The sequence below is a fragment of the Mytilus edulis genome, chromosome 14, assembly GCF_963676685.1.
Source record: "Mytilus edulis chromosome 14, xbMytEdul2.2, whole genome shotgun sequence".
In the NCBI taxonomy this organism is placed as follows: domain Eukaryota; kingdom Metazoa; phylum Mollusca; class Bivalvia; order Mytilida; family Mytilidae; genus Mytilus; species Mytilus edulis.
The window spans coordinates 42123440-42144591 of NC_092357.1; the positions used below are offsets into that span (position 1 = coordinate 42123440).

A 21152-nucleotide genomic window follows, 5' to 3' on the forward strand; every position below is an offset into this window, starting at 1 on the left:
CTCGTGCAATACGATATGTATCCACTCTCGACAGTTAAATTTCTATTTTTATAATGTTTGGTGGACCTCGCGTTTGAAATTGGAAAATTTAACTGTCTCGAGTGGATAAGTATCGTATCCATCTTGATACAGTGGTAAAATCTATATTTCCCTAATTCTTATACGAATTATCCTTTTCCCGACATATTGATTATTTTGTTTTAATCAACGCGTCGTTTGTTTGATCTCAGTCATTGGTCAAAATTTGTTTATGACGTCGAATTTTCTTATTGTCCTCTGAACTTCCTATTGTGACGGCATGAAAAAAAGCCACCATGCCTGATGATGTCACATAGAAAGAACACATCTTTTTGAAGATCATTTGAAAAGAAGGAATAAGTTTGCCTGCATATTGTTTAAAAATCACTAGAGAAACAGATACCACCACCAAATATCGTGTAATACAATATTTATCCACTCTGGACAGTTGAATTCTAAATATTTAAAACACTCGGAGAGCCTTACGTTTTGAATGGGAAAACTAAACTGTCTCGAGTGGATACATATCGTATCACTCTCGATGCAGTGGTAGAATCTATATGTATCACTGGCATATCCTAATTTTTAATTTGCCTATTGAATATATTAGTCGTTGTTTTCTCTCTCGACTCGTCATAATAGTTCTGAGGAAGTTGATCAGAAAACATCAATCAAAAAGATTAAACTTTTGTTGTTTTTTGTCGCTTTATTTACCATGTTTGTCGGAGCCCCGCTTGACAGTCTATTGCATAGAAATGGGGCGTATTACACCAAATGACATTCAAACTTGTAGATCGCAAATAAATTGACAACGCCATAGCTAACAATTAAAATACAAACAGACAAATAATAGTACGCAAGACTCAACATAGAAAACTAAAAACTAAGTAACAAGAACTCCACTACAAAACTGGGGGAGATCTTAGGTGCTCCGGAAAGGGTGTAAGACATTTGCGCCGATTTTTAATATTTTCATTCATTCATTAGCGCCGATTTCATTTTTTCATTTACGCCGATTGTATGTTTGCCCCTAATTGCATTTACAGTTTAATGGCAGGTTTGAAATTGTCAATATTAAAATACGGATTCACATCTCTGTTCTCATATTTGTATTCGTTTTAACAATTTATTAGGTGTGTACTTTTATCTGTAAAGGTAACTTGTGACCAATAAATATGAATACACGTATTAGTCTTAGCAGTGGTTACACTTCTACAGATAAAACAAGTCGTAGGAACATATGAAATGGAAACATCTAAAGTAAGTTCTTGTAATGAGGACAACGATATAACAACGTGTACAATTTGTCTTGAGCAATTTAGTATTCCGAAGTATCTCCCTTGTTTACATACATTTTGTGAAAGTTGTATCGCGATATATATAACTTCCTCGTATGAAAAAGATAAAACAAGTATTGATTGTCCTGTATGTCGGGCTAAAGTTTCTGCTCCTGATGCAAACATAACTCCCGAAGAATGGTCAAAACAAATGCCACTTAATTTTCTCATAGTAGGATTAATCGAAAAACATAAAGTGGAACGCACCGAAAAGATATGCATGTCTTGCGAACGATCTGATGTTAATACGAAATCAGAAGCGTCCTCCGTGTGTATTGATTGCTCTGATGCTCTTTGCGCAAATTGTACACGATGTCACAAAAGTAATAAATTAAGTTCAAATCATGAAATTGTTCCAATATCAGACATTTCAAGAGGAGGTTATGTTTTGAAAGCTTTTAAGAATATGTGCGCCGAGCATAAAAATAAAGAGCTAGAACTATTCTGTGTTGATCATGAGTTTCCGTGCTGTTCAATATGTGTTTCGGTGAAACATAGAAAATGTGAGAATGTCTTGACTATTGAGGAAGCTGCAAAGAATTTCCGAGCATTGAACTCCGTAAGCAAAACACAAAATGAGATCAGTTCTTTATTAGCTGATTTTGATACTGTTTTAGAATCGGAAAGAAGTTCGTTAGTTGACATGGAAGCCAATTATGACAATGAAATGCAAAGATGTATACTTTTCTGGCAAAACTTGCAGCAGAGGATTGAGGAACTTAAAAACAAATCCATAAAAGAATGCCAGAAAGTATTCAACAGTGAAAAAAGTAGACTGGAGTTCACCATTCGTGATGTTGAGAATAGAAAGAAAGAAGTCACAAATACTAAGCAAATTCTGGAAGTTACATTGAAAGAGGCTTCAGATGTTCAATTAATGATTGAAGTTCAGAAACTTAATAAAAATATCGAAAAACAATTTAGAAATTTCGATACCTCTGTAGAAACGTACAAAATAAAGATTCATTTTCAAAAATGTTTAGATGACATTGTGAAAATATTTGAAGACAATTTTGTCATAAACAATGAGAAAACAGCAAAGGATTTTGATTTATCAAGTTCCAAATTAGTTTATAAAGAAATGGAACCTGAAAGTCTAGAAGAAATGGAACCTGAAAGTCTAGAAAAAATGGAACCTGTAAGTCTAGAAGAAATGGAACCTGTAAGTCTAGAAAAAATGGAACCTGAAAGTCTAGAAGAAATGAAACCTTTAAGTCTAGAAGAAATAGAAGCTGAAAGTCTAGATGACAGTTCAACAGACGAAAGTGATTAACTGATAGAGATATTGTGATATTCACTTTTTTTTTTTTTTTTTTTTTTTTTTTTTTTTTTTGAAGATGAAGAAGAAGAAGAAGAAGAAGAAGAGTTTGACCTTTTCGATTAAGAAATTGAAAGTTATAACAATTCTTTTACATAGAGAAATTGAACTTGATAGTGATTAAAATTAACCAATGATAGTGATGATTTCAAAAAATGATGATAATTTATTTGTGAATGTCATTATGATGATCTCATTTGCATACTCATGTTATTTTTAAAAAAAGTTATTCTGTGAAAAAATGGAAATTAAAAAAATAAAATCTCAAAAGGCAAAAAACAATACCAGACAGCATAAAAATGTAAAACCAAATAAATTATATCAATCAAAGTTGGTATCATATTAATATTCTATCAAAAAATCCAAGTAGGTTTAATAATTAAGAATTATACAAATGAAGAACTACTTCATACATAAAAAAAAAATCAAGAAAAAACAGAATGTATAACGCACGTACGCTGTTTCAGTTAATTATCAAAATAGATGTTGACTATAGGACTGAATGATGACAACAGTTAATTCAATTCCTGATTCTTGCCTTTTAAACAATAAGTTCCTGCAGAATTTCTTTTGAATATCTTACCACCTTAGTGATTGTTAATATACTTGCTTTATCCATTCGTTTTAGTTCTTATCCGTTTTTCATCCGCAATATAGAAATAAGAAATTGTGGTATGATTGACAACCAGAAAACTTCTCACCAGAGACAAGAGAGGTTAACAACTATAGGTCAGGGTACGGTTTTCCACAATGAACAAACCCCATACCGTATGATAAGCTATATAACGCATCGAAATGACTGCTGAACAGTGGTGAGTTATAACGAGTGATCATATTCCGAATATGTCACTTTGAATTACGGATAGTGGTATGATTAGCACAACAACGCTAGCATTCTTCTTGAGATGTATTTAAATTTTGTATCTCCACAACCAACTTAACACCGTATAAAGATCAATTTATGCGTTCGACTGTCTGTTCACTAGATCGTCTTTTGGTTCCTTTGTCCATCGAACTTATCTTCCGTCGGTTTCACAATTCGTCTTATTTGTCGGCCTGCCGAACATTCGTCCGTCTAATTTGGTAATGTTTTTTTTTTGTTAGGACGACAACACTATATCTTTGTAACTCATCTTGAAACTATTGGGGAATATCGCATGTAAATCATGACATTATGCACCCGAATAGTGTTGAGTTTTTTCTTTATAAATGAAACTATAAACATTTAAGAATTACATATTTTTTCCTCTTTTTTCGCTTTTCTATTTCATATTATCAGGGTCAATTGAATGCCAAATAGTATATCGAATAGAGAAAATAGTCGTATAGCAACAATTATGGACATTAGTACGGAACCCATAAAGTGACTTTATTGCCTTATTAAATTGCATTGATTTCTACCTTGGGGTTTTTTTCTGTATCTTTTTGCTCATATATGTATGTAAAATTAGCAATCAATAATCCGTGATCTCGTATATATGATCCGTTTTCTAGGTCTCTAAATCCGAGATCACGAATTTATAATTACTAGTTTTACATATATATTGCAACATTTCAATCCCATTCAAGGACTGTTGATTTATGAAATTTTTTATTTAACTTATTAACTTTACAATAGTTTTAAAATCACAAGATGACTTTATTTTTGATTTTTTTCTTGTTTAACTGTTGCTATTATCTTTTAAATTTGTTCAAGGTACATACTTGAAAATTGTCGATCTTTTCTCTTTTGTGACATTTATGGTTTTTTTTTTTTTTTGCTCAGTGTGGCATTGTTGGTATAACAAATGATTTTGTACTTGCTTAAATACAAACATTAGTAGTCAGTACTTATGTGTTGCCTTGAATTATCATTGACATGTTTATAATTATAAATTAACTGTTAACAAAACTTTGAATTTTCGAAATACTAAGACTTTTCTTCCTTAGAAATAGATTACCTTTAGTTAGCTGTATTTGGAATATTCTGGCGTAAATATAAAATTTCAATCCAGGTATCTATGATGAGATTATTTATAATTAGACTTTTTCCGTTTTAACTGACAATTAATTCAGGACTTCGCAAACTTGTTTGAAAATAACAAGCATTTTTAAAGGCTGTCAGGTTATAAACTGATAGTATATAAATAAAGAAAGAAACCAAAAAAAAAAAGCAGAAAAAATGGGGGTCAGTGTGCTTGTTTTCGAGATATAAGCCTTTGAAAACTTTGCGAGAAATAAGTCTCTCTTGATTTTGGATTTTAATTAAACATTAGCACCATTTTTGTTTCCAAAAAGATCAAAAAAATACTAAGGATTCTATATGAGTTGCTATGATAAACTATATGTGATCGAATACTAGAAGGAAAAGTACTCGTTAATGTTTAAACTAATACAAAGCTTTACAGATAAACTTATTTTCGAATACATTTTAACAAAATTAAACGTTTATTTTTGTTTAAGTAATTATGGACTTCCTTTCTTTAATTTAAATTTTCCTTGGAATTCGGTTCTTTTATCATACATTTTTACACATTGTTTGCAATTTTATTACATTTTACTAAGACACACTGTTTCCTTAATTTGACCATAAAGGTTACCAAAAAACAATGATATAATTCTTACCAATATTTACATTGATGTTCTATAGTCATCATACAAGTACAACTTATCAATGTGTGGTGTTTATAATGGTGAAAGTAGGAGTTACAAGTAATTATTAAAATTTAGAAATAACATGTAGTTCCTGATGCACTTAGTTAATACAAATAAATCCTGAAACTGCCCAGTTATTACCAGTAATTACCTATTTTTACTTACTGTTAAAATAATGACTAAATGTTGTAATATGGTCGGCTGAACAAAAGTATGAATAATACTGGTTACAAGACCAATGAGTACTACTAAATGGAGGCTCCCAAGACCCTGTGTCGCTGTACTACGCTGTTTTTGGAATCATGTAATATAAGGTAAACAGGCTATTTTTAATTCAATTTGCCCCACTAGCTTCATTTTTCTGTTAAACTTTCTTTCATCACAAAACCAACAATTGCTAACATCTGCTATGGTAGTTACTGAGTGTCCTGTGCATTGCTTTAATCTTTATAGAACTTAACGTTTGATATAGATCAGTTTACATTCCCTTGTTATTCAGTTTTGTTCTTCAATGATTGGTAATAATAGAGGGACATCAGTTTTTTCGTCTATGCGTCCTTTTACTCGTCCATCTCGCGATCGTTTCAGCCTAACATGTTTATTTAAGGTAGCTTACCATAAAGGCAGATTCGTTACCTTTAGAACACTTTTAAGAGATTTAGTTTAGCGCATTCAATATTTTGCAATTTTAGTTCAATTCTTATCAGGGTTTAATTTGCGATTTTACTCTTCTTCTTTAGATGTAATTAAATAAAGATAAAGGAAGCTGGGTTATGCATGCCAAAGAGACAACTCTTTATCCATGTTACAATTTGTAAAAAGTAAACCATCATAGTTCAAAGAACAGGTTTCAGCACCGATCATCTCCACATCCAACGTAAGACCGTATAGTGACCAATTATTGTGTTCGATTGTCTGTTTATTAAATCGTCTGTCGTATCGTTTTTTCGTCGAATTAAGCTTCAGTCGGTTTGATCATCCGTTAAGGACGAACGCACTATATATTTGTATCTCATCATCATATCTTGACTTGATTTTCCTAAACCTATCATATGTATATCATAACATTATGCACCCCTATAGTTTTGAGGTTTCTATTTATACTTATAACGACACACAAAATAAATTTCAGCATTACATATTTTCCTCTATTATCGCTTTTCTATTTCATATTGATTACCAAATAAACTATCGAATTGAGTAAATCGTTGTATAGCCACAATCAAAGACTTTTAGATACAAGTCTGGCCAATAGAAGGGAACCCAAAAAGAGACTCTTAGAAAATGAAATTAATTCGTGATCTTGGACAAATAAATCGTTGTCTAGGATTCCCAATCTGTGATCTCCGATTAATGATGCGTGTTTTCGGTTTCCCGATCCGACATCCCTGAATGACAATTTGTTATCAAGGATTCCTAACCCGTTATCACGGATTCCCAATCAGTGATCTCGGGTTTATAATTGCTAGTTTTACATATAATTATATTAGTCGGCCCAAGCAATATAGGACAAAAACGAAGCAGAAATCAATGCAATTTAATGTGATAACAATTCCAATCCATTCAAGGACTGTTGAGTTATGTCATGTTAAATTAGTTTACTTAAGCTAAATTTCAAGTCCGAAAGCACGAGAAAGCGCAAGATGACTTTATTTTTTATTTTTACCTTACGTTTAACAGCTGTTGTATTTAATTTTTAAGCATTTTTTTCAGAATTTTAAACTGTTGACCTTTTCTCTATATTGTCGTCAATGGTTTTATTTTTGTTTAGGGTGGCATTGTTGGTAAACAAATGATTTTGCACTTGCTTAAATACAAACATTTAGACATCACTTCTTTTCTTTTCCGTTTTAACTGACAAATTCTGGACATTATAAACCATTTTATGAATGTTTGAATAAATACTAAATTATACAGAGAAACTGTGGGGTTTTTTTTCAGATATATTCCTTTATTTTTTAACTTTAATTTAACTTGAAATTCGGTATTTTTTATCATACATTTAAACACCTTGTATGCAGTTCATTTAATTTTACTAAGACACACTGTTTCCTTAATTTGACCATAAAGGTTATCGGGAATCAAAACAATGATATAATTTTTATCAATATTTACATTGATGTTCAATAATCATCATACAAGTACAACTTATCAATGTGTACTGTTTGAAATGTTATGTATGGTGTTTATAGTTTCCGTAAGTTATCATCATTATATTTATATTCATCACATGTTTATATGTATCGTTATCAAATGTCAGAAGTATGTAACCGGGTTGAAAAATTTGATAGTTGAATACGGATTCTAATATGACGTTCTTCTTAAGCTTTGGGTACAAAGCCATGTTCTAATTCAAATAGAACATGGGCTGCACGTGATTGACGTCACAATTGAAATTGCAACGTCAGATGAATTTTAAACAACGCCAGAGATCAAAATGGACATTTTTGTAGGTAATGCTCGCTAGGAAATTAAATAAAAACATTCTAAAAGTAAGTTTAAATGTTTCTGTTCTTTTTTATTGATAAACTGCTGATTTTCTATAACGTTTTTGGTTCATGAAATCAAAATGGCGACATTCCGAGCGTCTACTATAGGTCCGCTTCGAAGTGAAAAAGTTCAAATATTCCTATTAGAATCGAAATAATTCTATCCTGCCATGCTCTATGCTGATTTTAGCATGGGTAGGCATTATATTTGTAAACATTTAATACCTCGCTAACGCTATTAACAAATATAATGCCTACCCATGTTAAAATCAGCATAGAGCATGGCAGGATAGAATTATTTCTTAATTTTAACATATCCATTTTCATATTTAGGATGATTATTATTAATTTTTTATTTTTTTTCCACCTAATTTTTTTCCTTCGCTGTTTTTTTGTTTTGCAAGATGTCGCTCAGATTTTTGGAATATGATATCGAACAGTTTATACGCTTTTGAAACCAACTCTGCTTAACCGAATACTTTACCAAATAAGAGTTATCTCCCCGAACACTGTTTTTCTTATTATCTCTAAGGCTTCGCAACCATATAAGAAACCAATAAATTTATTTTTCCAAATTGCTCATTATCCTCAGGATGTTCTGTTTTATTTTGACTGAAGCCGTATATAGATTCCATATGAGAGTTATCCCCCCTTTTATGTTTGATATAAGAATGTGCATTTTTAACTGGTAAACCATAAGTGATAGAGACCTAGGGTCTTTTTATTTGAAATCCTTGGTCCAAAACAATTGAAAATAAGGTCAAGGTCAAAGGTCAAGGTCATATTATAAATTTTTATTTTTACTAAATTATTAGTTGCGACATGTCGTAACACATAAATTTTAGTCGAAAGAGTACGTAGACATTTGATGCCAGTTTTGCACCCTTTTATATCGAATATTAGTTGTAAGGTAATACAACTCATTAACAATATATAGTAGAGGCCTAGAGTCTTTTGATTTGATGTCCTTGGTTGATGACCTCGAAATTGAGCTCAAGGTCATATGTAAATGTAACGTTCTTGATTTTGACCTTTGCTTTTACCTCTTATGTATACATGATCAAGACATGGGACTTTTTCACTTAGGTTGCAAGCAATGTGATCGAGAAAAAGACAACCGGAAGTGACCTTTTGTAAACCGGAAGTAGCTATATTTTGTACTGAATTAATGAAAAAGTATATAGAACCATATATTTTTGGAATTAGTGTCAAGTAAACAATAAAAATTACCGGAAATAACATATTTCAAACCGGAAGTAAAAAATAATCTCCCTTATTTATATCTTTTTGTATAGAAACCATATATTTTTGGAATAAGCGTTCAATAAGCTGTCATTTGACGCTAACATTGACATTTAAAACCAAATTTTAATATTTTCATATAAAAAAGGTCTTAACTGGTGGAAAGACCATCAATGGTTCTCTGAACAATTGGTTTTTAATTTTTCTAATTTTTTTCTTCCGTCTAATCTTTTTCCTTCACTGTTTTTTTGTTTCGCAAGATGACGCTCAGATATTTGAAATATGATATCTAACGGTTTATATGCTTTTGAAACCAATTCTGCTTAGCAGAATACTTTCCTATATAAGAGTTATCTCCCCAAACACTGTTTTTCTTGTTATCTCTAAGGCTTCGCAACCGTATAAGAAACCGACAAATTTATTTTCCAAAATAGCTCGTTATATCCTCAGGATGTTCTGTTTTATTTTGACCGAAGCTTTACGAAGACTCCATATGAGAGTTATTTCCCCTTTTGTATTTGATAAAAGTGAAATGTATTTTGAACTTGAAAACCATAAGTGATAGAAACCTAGGGTCTTTTGATTTGAGGTCCTTGGTCCAATACAATAAAAATGAGGTCAAAGTCAAAGGTCAAGTTCATGGTCACAATTTTCATTTTGGCTTGTTATCTCTCATTTTCAGAAATTATATAAGATATCGACAAAATATTTTCACAAAATTGTTAGTTACGACATGTCGTATCACATAAATCTTAGTCGAAAGGGTACGTAGACATTTTATGCGAGTTGTCCCCTTTTTTAGATCTATTATTAATCATATGATAATATAACTCATTTTCAATATATAAAGTAGAGGCCTAGAGTCTTTTGATCTATGGTCCTTGGTTTATGACCTTGAAATTAAGCTCAAGGTCATATGTTTATTAAACGTTCTAGATCTTTACCTTTGCTTTTACCTCATATGTACACATGATAAAGCAATAGATTTTTTGCATTAGGTTGTAAACAATGTGACCTTTAAAAAGCCAACCGGAAGTGAGAACCTTTTGTAAACCGGAAGTAGCTATTTTTTGTACTAAATCAATGTAAAAGTATATTAAACCATACATTTTGGGAATCAGTGTCTAGGAAACTATCAAACAATACCGAAATTACATCTTGTAAACCAGAAGTAAAAGATTATCTCCCTTATTTATATCTTTTTATGTAGAAACCATAATTTTTTGGAATCAGTGTTCAATAAGCTGTCATTTGACGCTAAAATTGACATTTAAAACCAAATTTGAAAATTTTCATATAAAAAGATCCTTAGTTGTGGAAAGACTATCTATGGTTCTCTGAACAATTGGTTTTTAATTTGAATTGTTTCCCAATTCGGATTAATATAAATGTATGAATTAGAAAGGCTAGCAAAAATGTTCATGTCATGCGAACAGTTTGACGTAATTGAATCAATTAATGTGGGTCTTAATTTCTCTTATACGCTCTAATGTATCTGTCCAGTTTGGCACTTTTGTAACAAGTAAAGTTTCAAACATGAAATAATTGACATTTTAGAACAGGACATTGTTCTGAAATCTTTCAAAAACATGTCCATAAGAACATAAGGGTAAAGAACTTGAATCATTCTGCGTTTATAATGATTTACAATGTTGCGCTACGTGTGTCTATTAGAACCGTCGAAAGTGTGAAAAAATCTTGACAATAGAAGATGCTGCCAATAAATTCAGAGAGACGGCTTCATAGGAAAAAGTTAAAAACGATGTCAGCACTTTTTTTACTGACATAGATACTGTTCTTCAGTCTGAAAGAACGGCTTTAGAAAAGTAAAAAGAAGAAACAAATATCAGTTGAAAACTTACAGCGACTTTGAGTCGAACGTCTAACAGTAAATTGAAGAAATGACTAACAATCAAACAAGACAATATCAAATACACTTTGACACAGATAGGCCAAAAATGTTTTAGAGCAGATTTAATCAAGTTTGGTTCAATATGAACCATTTCTCTTTCTGGCTCTTACAGAGTATGGATAGGAGACTTTGTTTTCAGTTTTGCATGTTACATAAAGAGAAGGGATGTGTTAAATTCAAAATTTTAAGGCATTGTTCTGAAAAATTTCAGATGAACCAATTATAGACTCTGTGGCCATTGAGGAAATGTATGCTATTATTAAGCAGAGCCACACTGCGGTAGGCCATGGTTAAAATGTATCTGAATGACCTCAATGAGTAAGACGAAGGAATTGGTTGCATAGGTATTACGTTATTATAAAACCTATTTATCTGTTCATTAAATGTACCAAAATGGTATAATATTAATGGACAATCTTGTTGAGGTTAAATGCATGTGTTGTAATAAAAGAAACATATTTTTATTTTTAAATTTTGTACAAGTTAAATCCATTTTTAGGCAATATTTTATACATGCTATAATACGTACGAGGTACTTTCGTACATGTTATACCTTATATTTTTGCATTGTATAAATTATAATATGTACAATATATTTGTACAATATTGTACATGTTATAATCTGTACAAATTTGCAACTTGTACACGACATACAATGTACACACACGATGAAAATTATATTAACTGCAACAAAAAGTATTTCTTTATATAAAACTTCCTCCTAGTGGAATGGGATATATATCAAATTATTTTAAGTTATTATATCATTTTTGAAATTATTCCTTAGTTTTCACTGCAAGTTAAACAGTGATATTTTGTGAGTAAATAACGGATTTCAACTTCTCCGGTCCTACTTTTGTATTCCTTTAAACCGTTTTGTCGGTGTGTAGTTTTACCTGTGATGATTATTTGGTAACACATTGCCAGGGACCGATCGATCAATTGATGTATTAAAGAAATGCAACACCCTAGCAGTTAATAAAATGGCAACGGCAGATGTAAGTTATTGTAATGAGGACGAAGATTTAACAACTTGTACAATTTGTCTAGAACAGTTAAATATTCCGAAGTATTTACCTTGTTTACATACATTTTGTGAAAATTGTATCGCGACGTATATTACTTCCTCGTTTGAAAAAGACAAAACAAGTTTTAACTGCCCGGTGTGTAGATCTAATGTTTCCGCCCCTGAATCAGGTATAATGCCAGAACAATGGGCTAAACGACTTCCTTTGAATTTTCTTCTTGTTGGGTTAATCGAAAAACATAAAGCAGAAAGGCCAGAAAAAATATGCATGTCATGCGAACGATTTGATATCAACAAAAAATCAGAGGCAATTTCTGTGTGTATTGATTGTTCGGATACTCTTTGTTCTACTTGTGTCAACTATCACCGTATAAATAAATCAAGTTCCAGCCATGATATCGTTGATATTTCAAGAAAAGGCATCGTTCTGAAATCTTTTAAAAATATGTGCATTGAACATAAAAGTAAGGATCTTGAATTGTTCTGCGTTGATCACGATATTCCATGCTGTGCAACATGTGTATCCGTAAATCATCGAAAGTGTGAAAACGTTTTAACAATAGAGGATGCCGCCTCGAGATTCAGAGAAACGCCTTCAGAAGACAAGACGAAAAAGGATGTCAGCGCTTTACTAACAGATATAGACAATGTTATTCAACTGGAAAAAGAGTCACTTAAAAATTTAGAAGCACGCAAGATTTCTCAACTGGAAACATATAACGATTTTTGGACGAATGTTCAAGAAAAAGTTGATGCACTGAAGCAAAATCAGACAAAACAATATCAAATGCATTTTGAAGAGGAAAAGTCAAAACTTGAATCCTCTATTACCGATCTCGAAAATAAGAAGAAAACTATTCTGAATACAAAGCAAATTTTAGAAGTAACCGTAAAAGAGGCTTCGAATGTTCAAGTGATGATTGAAGTTCAGAAAGTAAAAAGGCAAATCGATAAACACTTGCTCACTTTACAGAGAAATTTAACTGTTTCTGAAATAAATTTTCATTTAAAAAAAACTGTTGATGAAGTTTATGAAATCCTAGAAAAAAGTTGCGATTTAAACTGTATACAAAAATCAAAGACACTAGAATTGTCCAGTTTTAGAGACGAAAAAACCAGTTCGAATTCAAGTAGTTCCGATTCAGGTAGTTTGATTGAATTTGTAAAATTTAGTATTGCATCTACAAAGTCAAAGAAGAATAAGAAACATAAACATACAATGAAAGAAAAGCCGCATAAACGGAAAACAGAAATAGATTTGCTCGATGCATCAAGAAAATATATTCCATGTAGTAAACGACTGAAAACTGATACAGAAAAGACAACAGGCAGTAGTAAATTCAAAACACCGGGATTACATGAACGCAGGGCAACCGAATCATATAATTTGGATGCAATAGAAGATTGTATTTACCGGCCAACAAGAACAGATATTAGACAGGCAATAGAAATAGAAAAATGGCAGGCACCAGGAACAAACAAACAACAGACAACATTAATACATACCCGACCGGTAACAGAAACAAATAACAAGCCGGTAACAGACACATATAGAAATCTATATGCAGAAACATATAACAAGCCGGTAACAGAAACATATAGCAAGTCGGCAAAAGAAACGTATTTGCTTGCTGCACCACAAAACAGACAGAAATTAGAAAAAGAAAAAATGTATATACGAGAGGATAGGTTTTTGGCAAATACTGAGACAGATAAAAAATAGACGACCTGAAGTAGGAACAAAAAAACGACAGGTATGATATATTTTTTAGTGGTTTGAACAAATAGTCATACAAAACTTTTCATATCGAACAAACTATACCAATGTGTGAGCATAAGCATGTAGTAGGCGCACAGAAATCATATGATACATGTAATGCCTTTAAGTCTTTCACGTGACATAGTTTTCAATCAAATAGTTTGATATTTTGAAATTAATCCGAGGAATCTAAAGTCTTTAAACATGATCAGCAAATAATTGATTAATCATAAACGTCAAGTGGCAAGTACATATTGATTAATGCATTGAACAGCAACTCCTCCTCTAAAACCATACAAAGTTTGGAATACTTGTCATATGAAGTATTTAGAATGTAGTGTTTTGTACTTCCTTAATTTGTCTTTTAAATGTTCTCTTTTTTTCTACAGAAAACGAAAATTTTTGAGAAAATATCCAAATTCAGAGATCGTTATCGATACGTGTCTTATACGATTTCACGCCTGCTCAGTCGACGCACTGCCAATACTAAAACATGTAAAATAACGAACAAATTAAACATCAAATTCAGTAGACATGTTCCACAAGGTGAATTACCCGGGATCAATTGTAAGCAATCTGGACTGACAGTGGCATAGGAAAGTAATATTAAAAAAATAGGGATATGTGGTTTGATTTCTAATGAACATTAACTGCTAGAAACTGAATAACGTATATGTAAGAAACGGTATTTCACGGTACGGCTGTTTTCAACTATTAGCAAGACATATAAGCTTTTCTGATATCTATCATGCAGGAGAAACCCGTTCGCTAACCTTTCTCAAAACAAATGGTGATAAGCATGTCCAATTGAAGAGCAACGCGTTCGTTAAATATACCAATTAAAACTCATTATCTTGTAGGTCGTGTTATCAATTCTGAATAGAGGAAGCATTGTGGATTACATCTTTGTATAGACAAACAACAATTAATAGTTTACTTATATTGTTTTAACAATCCTCATTAAAAAAATGAATTTATTATCATTCCTTTTGTTTAGTCCATACACATTTTGTTATTTTTTAGATGACATGTTTGTGTATTGTGCCTTTAAATATTACAAAAACTGGTGAATTCTACTATGCTATAGATGGGTAAACCTTAATAAAGGGAGATGACTCGTTATATCTGTTTCAATCAATTTCGCCAATTCTTAAAAATCATATGGAACAGTTGTAAATAATATGTATTATGTTACTTAGAAGTGCTTTATACTTTAACTTATATCCTCTCTGAATTATATTGTTAATTTTTTTTTTAATACCAGGATTGCATAGATGTTACCTTATTGCAGAAATGTCTTCTACGATGTCACTTTCATGTCGTGTATGTATTTTTTTCATTTATGTTATTGTAAAAGTTATCAAAACCCTTGTCTATGGATGATTAATCCTATCAATATTTTTTTAAGACATCGGTGGCAAACATCTTTTTATAAGGCATATTACCACAGGCACTTGTCTCAGAAAAAAATCTTATATACCTTATAGTATAACAGTAAGGTATATAGGAAATTGTTTTCTCAGAAAGTTGCTTGTGCATATTATATTATACTAATGGACATAATTTAGATGATACAATTTTCTATTATATGTTTATTTTTTATTCAAACAGTGTCAATAAATATTATGATATATTACATTTTTTATTTACAAATAGTGGTTCGAGCTACACTTCAATTGAAGTTCATATCTAATCATTGTGGACAATCAAAATCCATCCTTTTTATCAGTACATGTAGTAGCAGGAGATAATATAATAATGATAATCTTTAATCAGACATAAACCTTTGGTCGTACTTTAAAACGTGGTGTTAATACAAGAAGTCTAAACGCTTGAGTTTAATATATTAGGCAACGTTCCAATGTAGATTTGAAGTGTTTATATTTTTATAGATTCACAATACTTTGATTTTTTTATATTCAAGGACTAGTTATATGGCACTGTCATTTTTGGTTCATTCCAAATATTTTAGCATTTGTCACATGGCAATGAAATGCAATTGCACTTTATACATTTTTTTTTATATATTTTGCCGTTTCATTCTACATCAAATTGTAACTCCATTATTTTGGATAATCATTTTTGAATGATTTTGGGTAGTTATTTTTGAAATGGGTTTTTACTATACATATTTTTTCTTCAACTCTGATTTTGCCTACAAGTAAAACAAAACTCAGAATAAAGCTGTAATTCAGTTAGCAAATTCATATCTTTAGCCTGGACAAATCTATATTTTTAGCCTTTAAGTTGTTTATTTTAGAAACCGCACAGGTACTATGCTTTTTATATTTCCCAAACACTCATTGTCTACTTTTGATCTATAAAATAGTAGTTTTTATATCGAAATTTTGACTCTTTAAACATACTTTTAACTCACTGATATTCGCTGGATACTAATGTTCGTGTATGTAATGAAAAGGGTGAAAGCACAAATTTAAAATGATACTCGGCGTATCATGATCATTGTCATATGCATAGACTTGCATCTCTCTATAAATTCCATCTCTCTACATTCAATATTTGACTGATTCTCCATATTGAAAAACAATGACTTAAACACACCATTATTAACATAAATTTGTCCATTGTTGTTTTTTTTTTTTCTTTTTTTTATTGTTTCACATTGTGTTCACTTTGGTCTCTTGCTATAAAGTAATGCTTTAAATATCATTACTCATTGTTGTAAGCCGTATAGTGCTCTGTGATTGTTTTATACATACTCGGTCTTTCGTATCTTCTTATCAATATTGATCAGGAAATATGCTGTGCACTTCTGTACATATATTTATTGATTTCCTTATGATGATTGTCTCATGATGATGTAAGTACGATTTAACATGGACCATTCTAGGATAATTAAGACCATCATGAACCAATCTTAAGATTTATCGTAGGACATATTTTGATATATTTTCATTGACATTGTCATTGCCTTTAACCTTTCTTCATTATACATCAATAACGGTTTTTTTTTTAAATTGTAAAGTATTATATTTAATTGATAGAATTCTGTAACTGCTAGGGGAAAACACATCAGCCAAGTTTTAAGCATGTTCCTTTTAATCAGCATTTATACAAATAAATAGCATTTTTTTATTTCAATATTTCCTTATCAAATTATTTTGTATATCTATCATAATTTGCGGACAAAGTTGACGGTAACTATTGAATAATCACATTAATACAATGTGCTTTGTGAGATGTAGTCAACACTTATGTACTACAGTTGAATTTAGAAAAAGTAAACATAAAGCAAGTGTACAGTAAAAATAATGTAAATATACTGCTTATCAACAATTATGGAATGTTGTTTTCCGGGTCGAAAATTGTCTAAAAACTTAAAATTGTACTTAGTTTTAGAATGTGTTTTGTGTGAATACGTGTACATATAGTATATACTTTTAAATTGGCCTTGAATTATATCTATAAATTTTACAGATATTTGTTATACAATTTTTTGTTTTATACATTTTTTATGTGTCAGTATGTTTTTCATATATATATAATTGCTAGAATTGACAAAAGCTTTATATAAAAGTTGTTTGATATTATATTTTTTTTTCTATTCGGAATTGAGAACAAATTTGCCTATCAATTTTTGAACATAAGAACGCAACAAGCATTGAGAGAACCCTTTACCACATGTCAACGCATGTCAAAAGTATTTCTCAATGTCACCGGGGAACAATTTTAAATATTTGATTGTAAAATAGTCAATTTCTACATGTTAAAAATGTATCGTATTTGCTTACTGCTATACTACCTCTTAAATAATCTTACCTTCACATTAGGACTATCCCCCGACCAAAACATTACAGTGATCTAAAAAAAAGTTCTCTTTGAACTTCCTACTCAGACAGACGCTTGCATTTGTGGATAGTCTATATAAGTAAATGTAAACAGATTGCTTCTTTAAATTTTATATAAATATTTACTTAATATGTTTGTGTTATGAAAAAGATTCTCTCTCATATCAACATGCTGATATTTAAGGCGGGGACTTCCAACTATTTGTAGCATCAAAGCCGAAAAGTAAACATATCTAGAAAACTAAAACACGAGGCTAACATTATCCTTATGAATTTTGTGGTCATCGCCTATTTTTGTATACTAAGATTGTATTTTATTGAGTGTAAGAAGGATTACTTTTCAATTATTTTATTTTAGTGGTGGGCATTTTTATTAAAACGTTTACATAATTGTATGCTTTCAATAAAAACTAGGCTTACACAATCCGTATGAATTTAAGGGTAATCGCCTATTTTTTATGTACTAAGATTTTATATGATTGAGTGTAAGGAGGAATAGTTTTCGCTTTTTTTTTTAAATTGTTCTGCACTTTCATTAAAATGTTTACATAAGTGTGTGCTTTCAATAAAAACTAGGCTTACATAATCCGTATGAATTTTGTGGTCATTGCATATTTTGTGTGTACTAAGATTGTATTATACTGAATTTAAATAAAACGATTTCATATTATTTTCAAGATTTATTCAGCACAATATATTGTAGTTATTTTTTTCATAAACATGTACACTCACAATACAATTTGCATAAGCGTGATACTCGTCTGTTTTTAAGGTAACCGTCACAATAAGAAATGTTTATGTTGTGATTTTTTTTGATTTTTGTTACCTTTCATGCTAATTCGTTCTGGTTTTTAGAGTATAGGATATCTTCAAAGCTGTCGGCCAAAAATGGAGAGATCCGTACCTGCCAACTGTCTCTTTTTGCGGAGGGTTTCCCCCATGAATGCTCCTACAATTTAGATAGAAATATTGAAAGAGCAAATTCGTCTACAATTTTACATTTTGTTTGCTGTAGGCTTGTAACAGTATAAAGAACACAACATTAAACTATATTTGAAGGCCCCTTTGGAGGTTTTGTAGGCTTATGACAGCCATCTTGCACGTAAAACCCCTATGAGCAGGTATGAAGATATGGGGAAATTTGAATTATCTTCGATATTCCGTATATCCCTTTCCACTTTTCGCTTCAAAAAATTGTGATTATATACACGCTACGTTTTCTTCTTTGTACATTTGTACACAAATTAATTATTATTTTTTCCATAATTAATTCCAAAAGTGAAAAACATTTTATTTCAATAACGATTTACATTTTTGTTTTCCATTTTATACAGAGATTCATTACACACCTTACACACAAAACCTTTCGTACTGATGTTCATGCTTTGTGAAACAACATTATTTGATTACTCTTTAAAATGGTCACAAGCAATATTTTCATTCACTTTTTTTTTATTCTTAATTTACATTTATATTGTTCTTAAATACTGTAAATTTTTAATAATTTGAGTGTATGATTTGTAGAGTTAAATCTAATTCTTTAATATTACTAATGTATGTAATTTCAAAAGGGTTTTTCTGGTATATATATTTTTAATAATTTGTTTAATTATGTACATGTTCTATTACATGGTATGATTATGCTTCATTATGGAAATCATTCATGTTGTAACTTTTCTTATATTTATCTGTTATGTCAAATACTTACAAAAAGAAAAATAGATCAACCATTTGTTGATTGCAATACATTCTATCAATATAATTTATATAACTGAATTTGAAACTTGGAATGACTTTTTAACAATTGTATATGTTTCTCAAAGAAAAAAAATAATTTTAAAATCATCTATCAACCTTAATTGATCAGCTACAATATATTCTCTGTCATATCTCTTGTTACATTAGAAAAATTATTATATGATGTATTTTGTAAAGTAAGCATGTAATCTGCGCATGGCAAGTTTTTATTTCATGTAGTAATTGTATGTTATCTTAAATAATTATTTAGTTTTTTTGTTATCTGTTATACTTATCACACAAAGCATAAATCACAATCGAAACTGTTTTACTAAGAATACCAAACAGCATATTAATGTACAATTTAAATGCATTGAAATCACAAGAGTTGTCTTTCTTTATATACATAGATCAGCAGACAGCCATCGATGCATTGACGTTTTCAATAACGTAAATAGGAATGTTGTTGTCGTTTAACTAAATATTTCATTTCTATCAATTATTTGAAAATATATGTTTATTTGTTTGCTAATAGCGCACTAAAGTTCAAATATTCATAATTTAAAACACATTAAAGGAATTAATTTTAAACTTCTACAAATGAAAACACATTTAATTTTACGGCATTGCTTTTTAATTTGGTCTCGGCGTTCCGCTTTTTGTCACGTCTTTATTGCATACCATTCTTATATAATCATGCTAGACAGTTTTGGGAACCAATGCAGTGGATATTGTAATTTGTGTTCGTTAATTTTTCATTAACTTAAATAAGGATAATAAAATCAAAATGGCTACGTGAAAGTGATTAAATTGAGCGCGAAAACCTCCATGGTTAATGGGCAGACACCACGTTGTACCGGCATTGGTAGAACGAATTTATTATGACAATTTACACCATAAATCATATTTAGGGCGATGAATTTCGTATGTAAATAGATTTTATCAGCTACAAATAAGATGTTGTCAATTTATATTTAATCAATGGTGTGTCGCTGGGTAACTAGAGGGAATTTGTCAAATGCTTCTATAATGACTCATCGATGTCATTGAAATTTGAAACTTATTGGAAAAGTTCCATTGAAAAGGTGAATAGTTTCGAATTTGATATATCATTTTTGTGCAATCAAAGATCATTCCTTTTCTATTAGTCACACGTTGAATATGGATGCTATACGAGGGTCCTATATGGTTGTGCATAGTTACATGAAAATAGCTAACACATTACACTGAAATCTAAAAAAAAAATGGAATTTTGGTATGATTGTCAATGATACAACTATCCATAAACACTAATTGACGAAGATGAGAACAATTTTAGATCACCGTACAACCTTCAACAATGAGAAAATATAATGTATATGAAGCTACAAGAGACCTGGTAAGAAAATGGAATTTTTATACTGCCTGATATTTAATGAACAATAACACTGGGGGTGATCTGTAAAAGTTAATAGACAAATCTGATGCAAATATTCATGAGTATTGAGAGCCGTGGTGTAGTGGTTAGGGCATCGGACTACTAGCACAAAGGTTCTTTGTTCGATTCTCGTCTGGGATGAAAATTTCAAGGACTGAATTTTCGGTTCTCCCTTGACACCATTTGCGAGTATAGTCTTGAGGAAACGATGATAGTCCGTCGGAAGGGGGCGATACATGGCTGACCCGTGTTAAGAGACAGTCATAACTCTTGCACGTAAAAGACACCGTTGTAGATTTCGAAAAAGAGCAGGCTAATGCCGCTACAAGGCAGCACTCGCACTCGCACTCGCAAAGTGGAAAGGGATTACTGTAAACCAACTTATTTTCGCGAGCGATTTATTTTCGCGACTTTCGCGAGTTGAAAAATAACGCGATTATAAATCGTCGCGAA

At 30.9% G+C, this 21152-nt stretch overlaps 2 protein-coding genes across 2 annotated transcripts; both read left to right on the top strand.

Annotated features, from left to right (window-relative positions):
• Positions 1–1193: 1193 nt before the first annotated feature.
• On the top strand, positions 1194–2653 carry LOC139503462 (E3 ubiquitin-protein ligase TRIM45-like). The gene has a single exon (XM_071293238.1). It carries the CDS (start codon positions 1264–1266, stop codon positions 2626–2628), a length of 1365 nt encoding a protein of 454 aa, XP_071149339.1. The 5' UTR covers positions 1194–1263; the 3' UTR covers positions 2629–2653.
• Positions 2654–11721: 9068 nt separating this feature from the next.
• Positions 11722–19252, top strand: LOC139504490 (E3 ubiquitin-protein ligase TRIM45-like). The gene is made up of 2 exons (XM_071294598.1): positions 11722–13731; positions 14760–19252. Exon 1 carries the CDS (start codon positions 11934–11936, stop codon positions 13698–13700), a length of 1767 nt encoding a protein of 588 aa, XP_071150699.1. The 5' UTR covers positions 11722–11933; the 3' UTR covers positions 13701–13731; positions 14760–19252.
• Positions 19253–21152: the final 1900 nt, after the last annotated feature.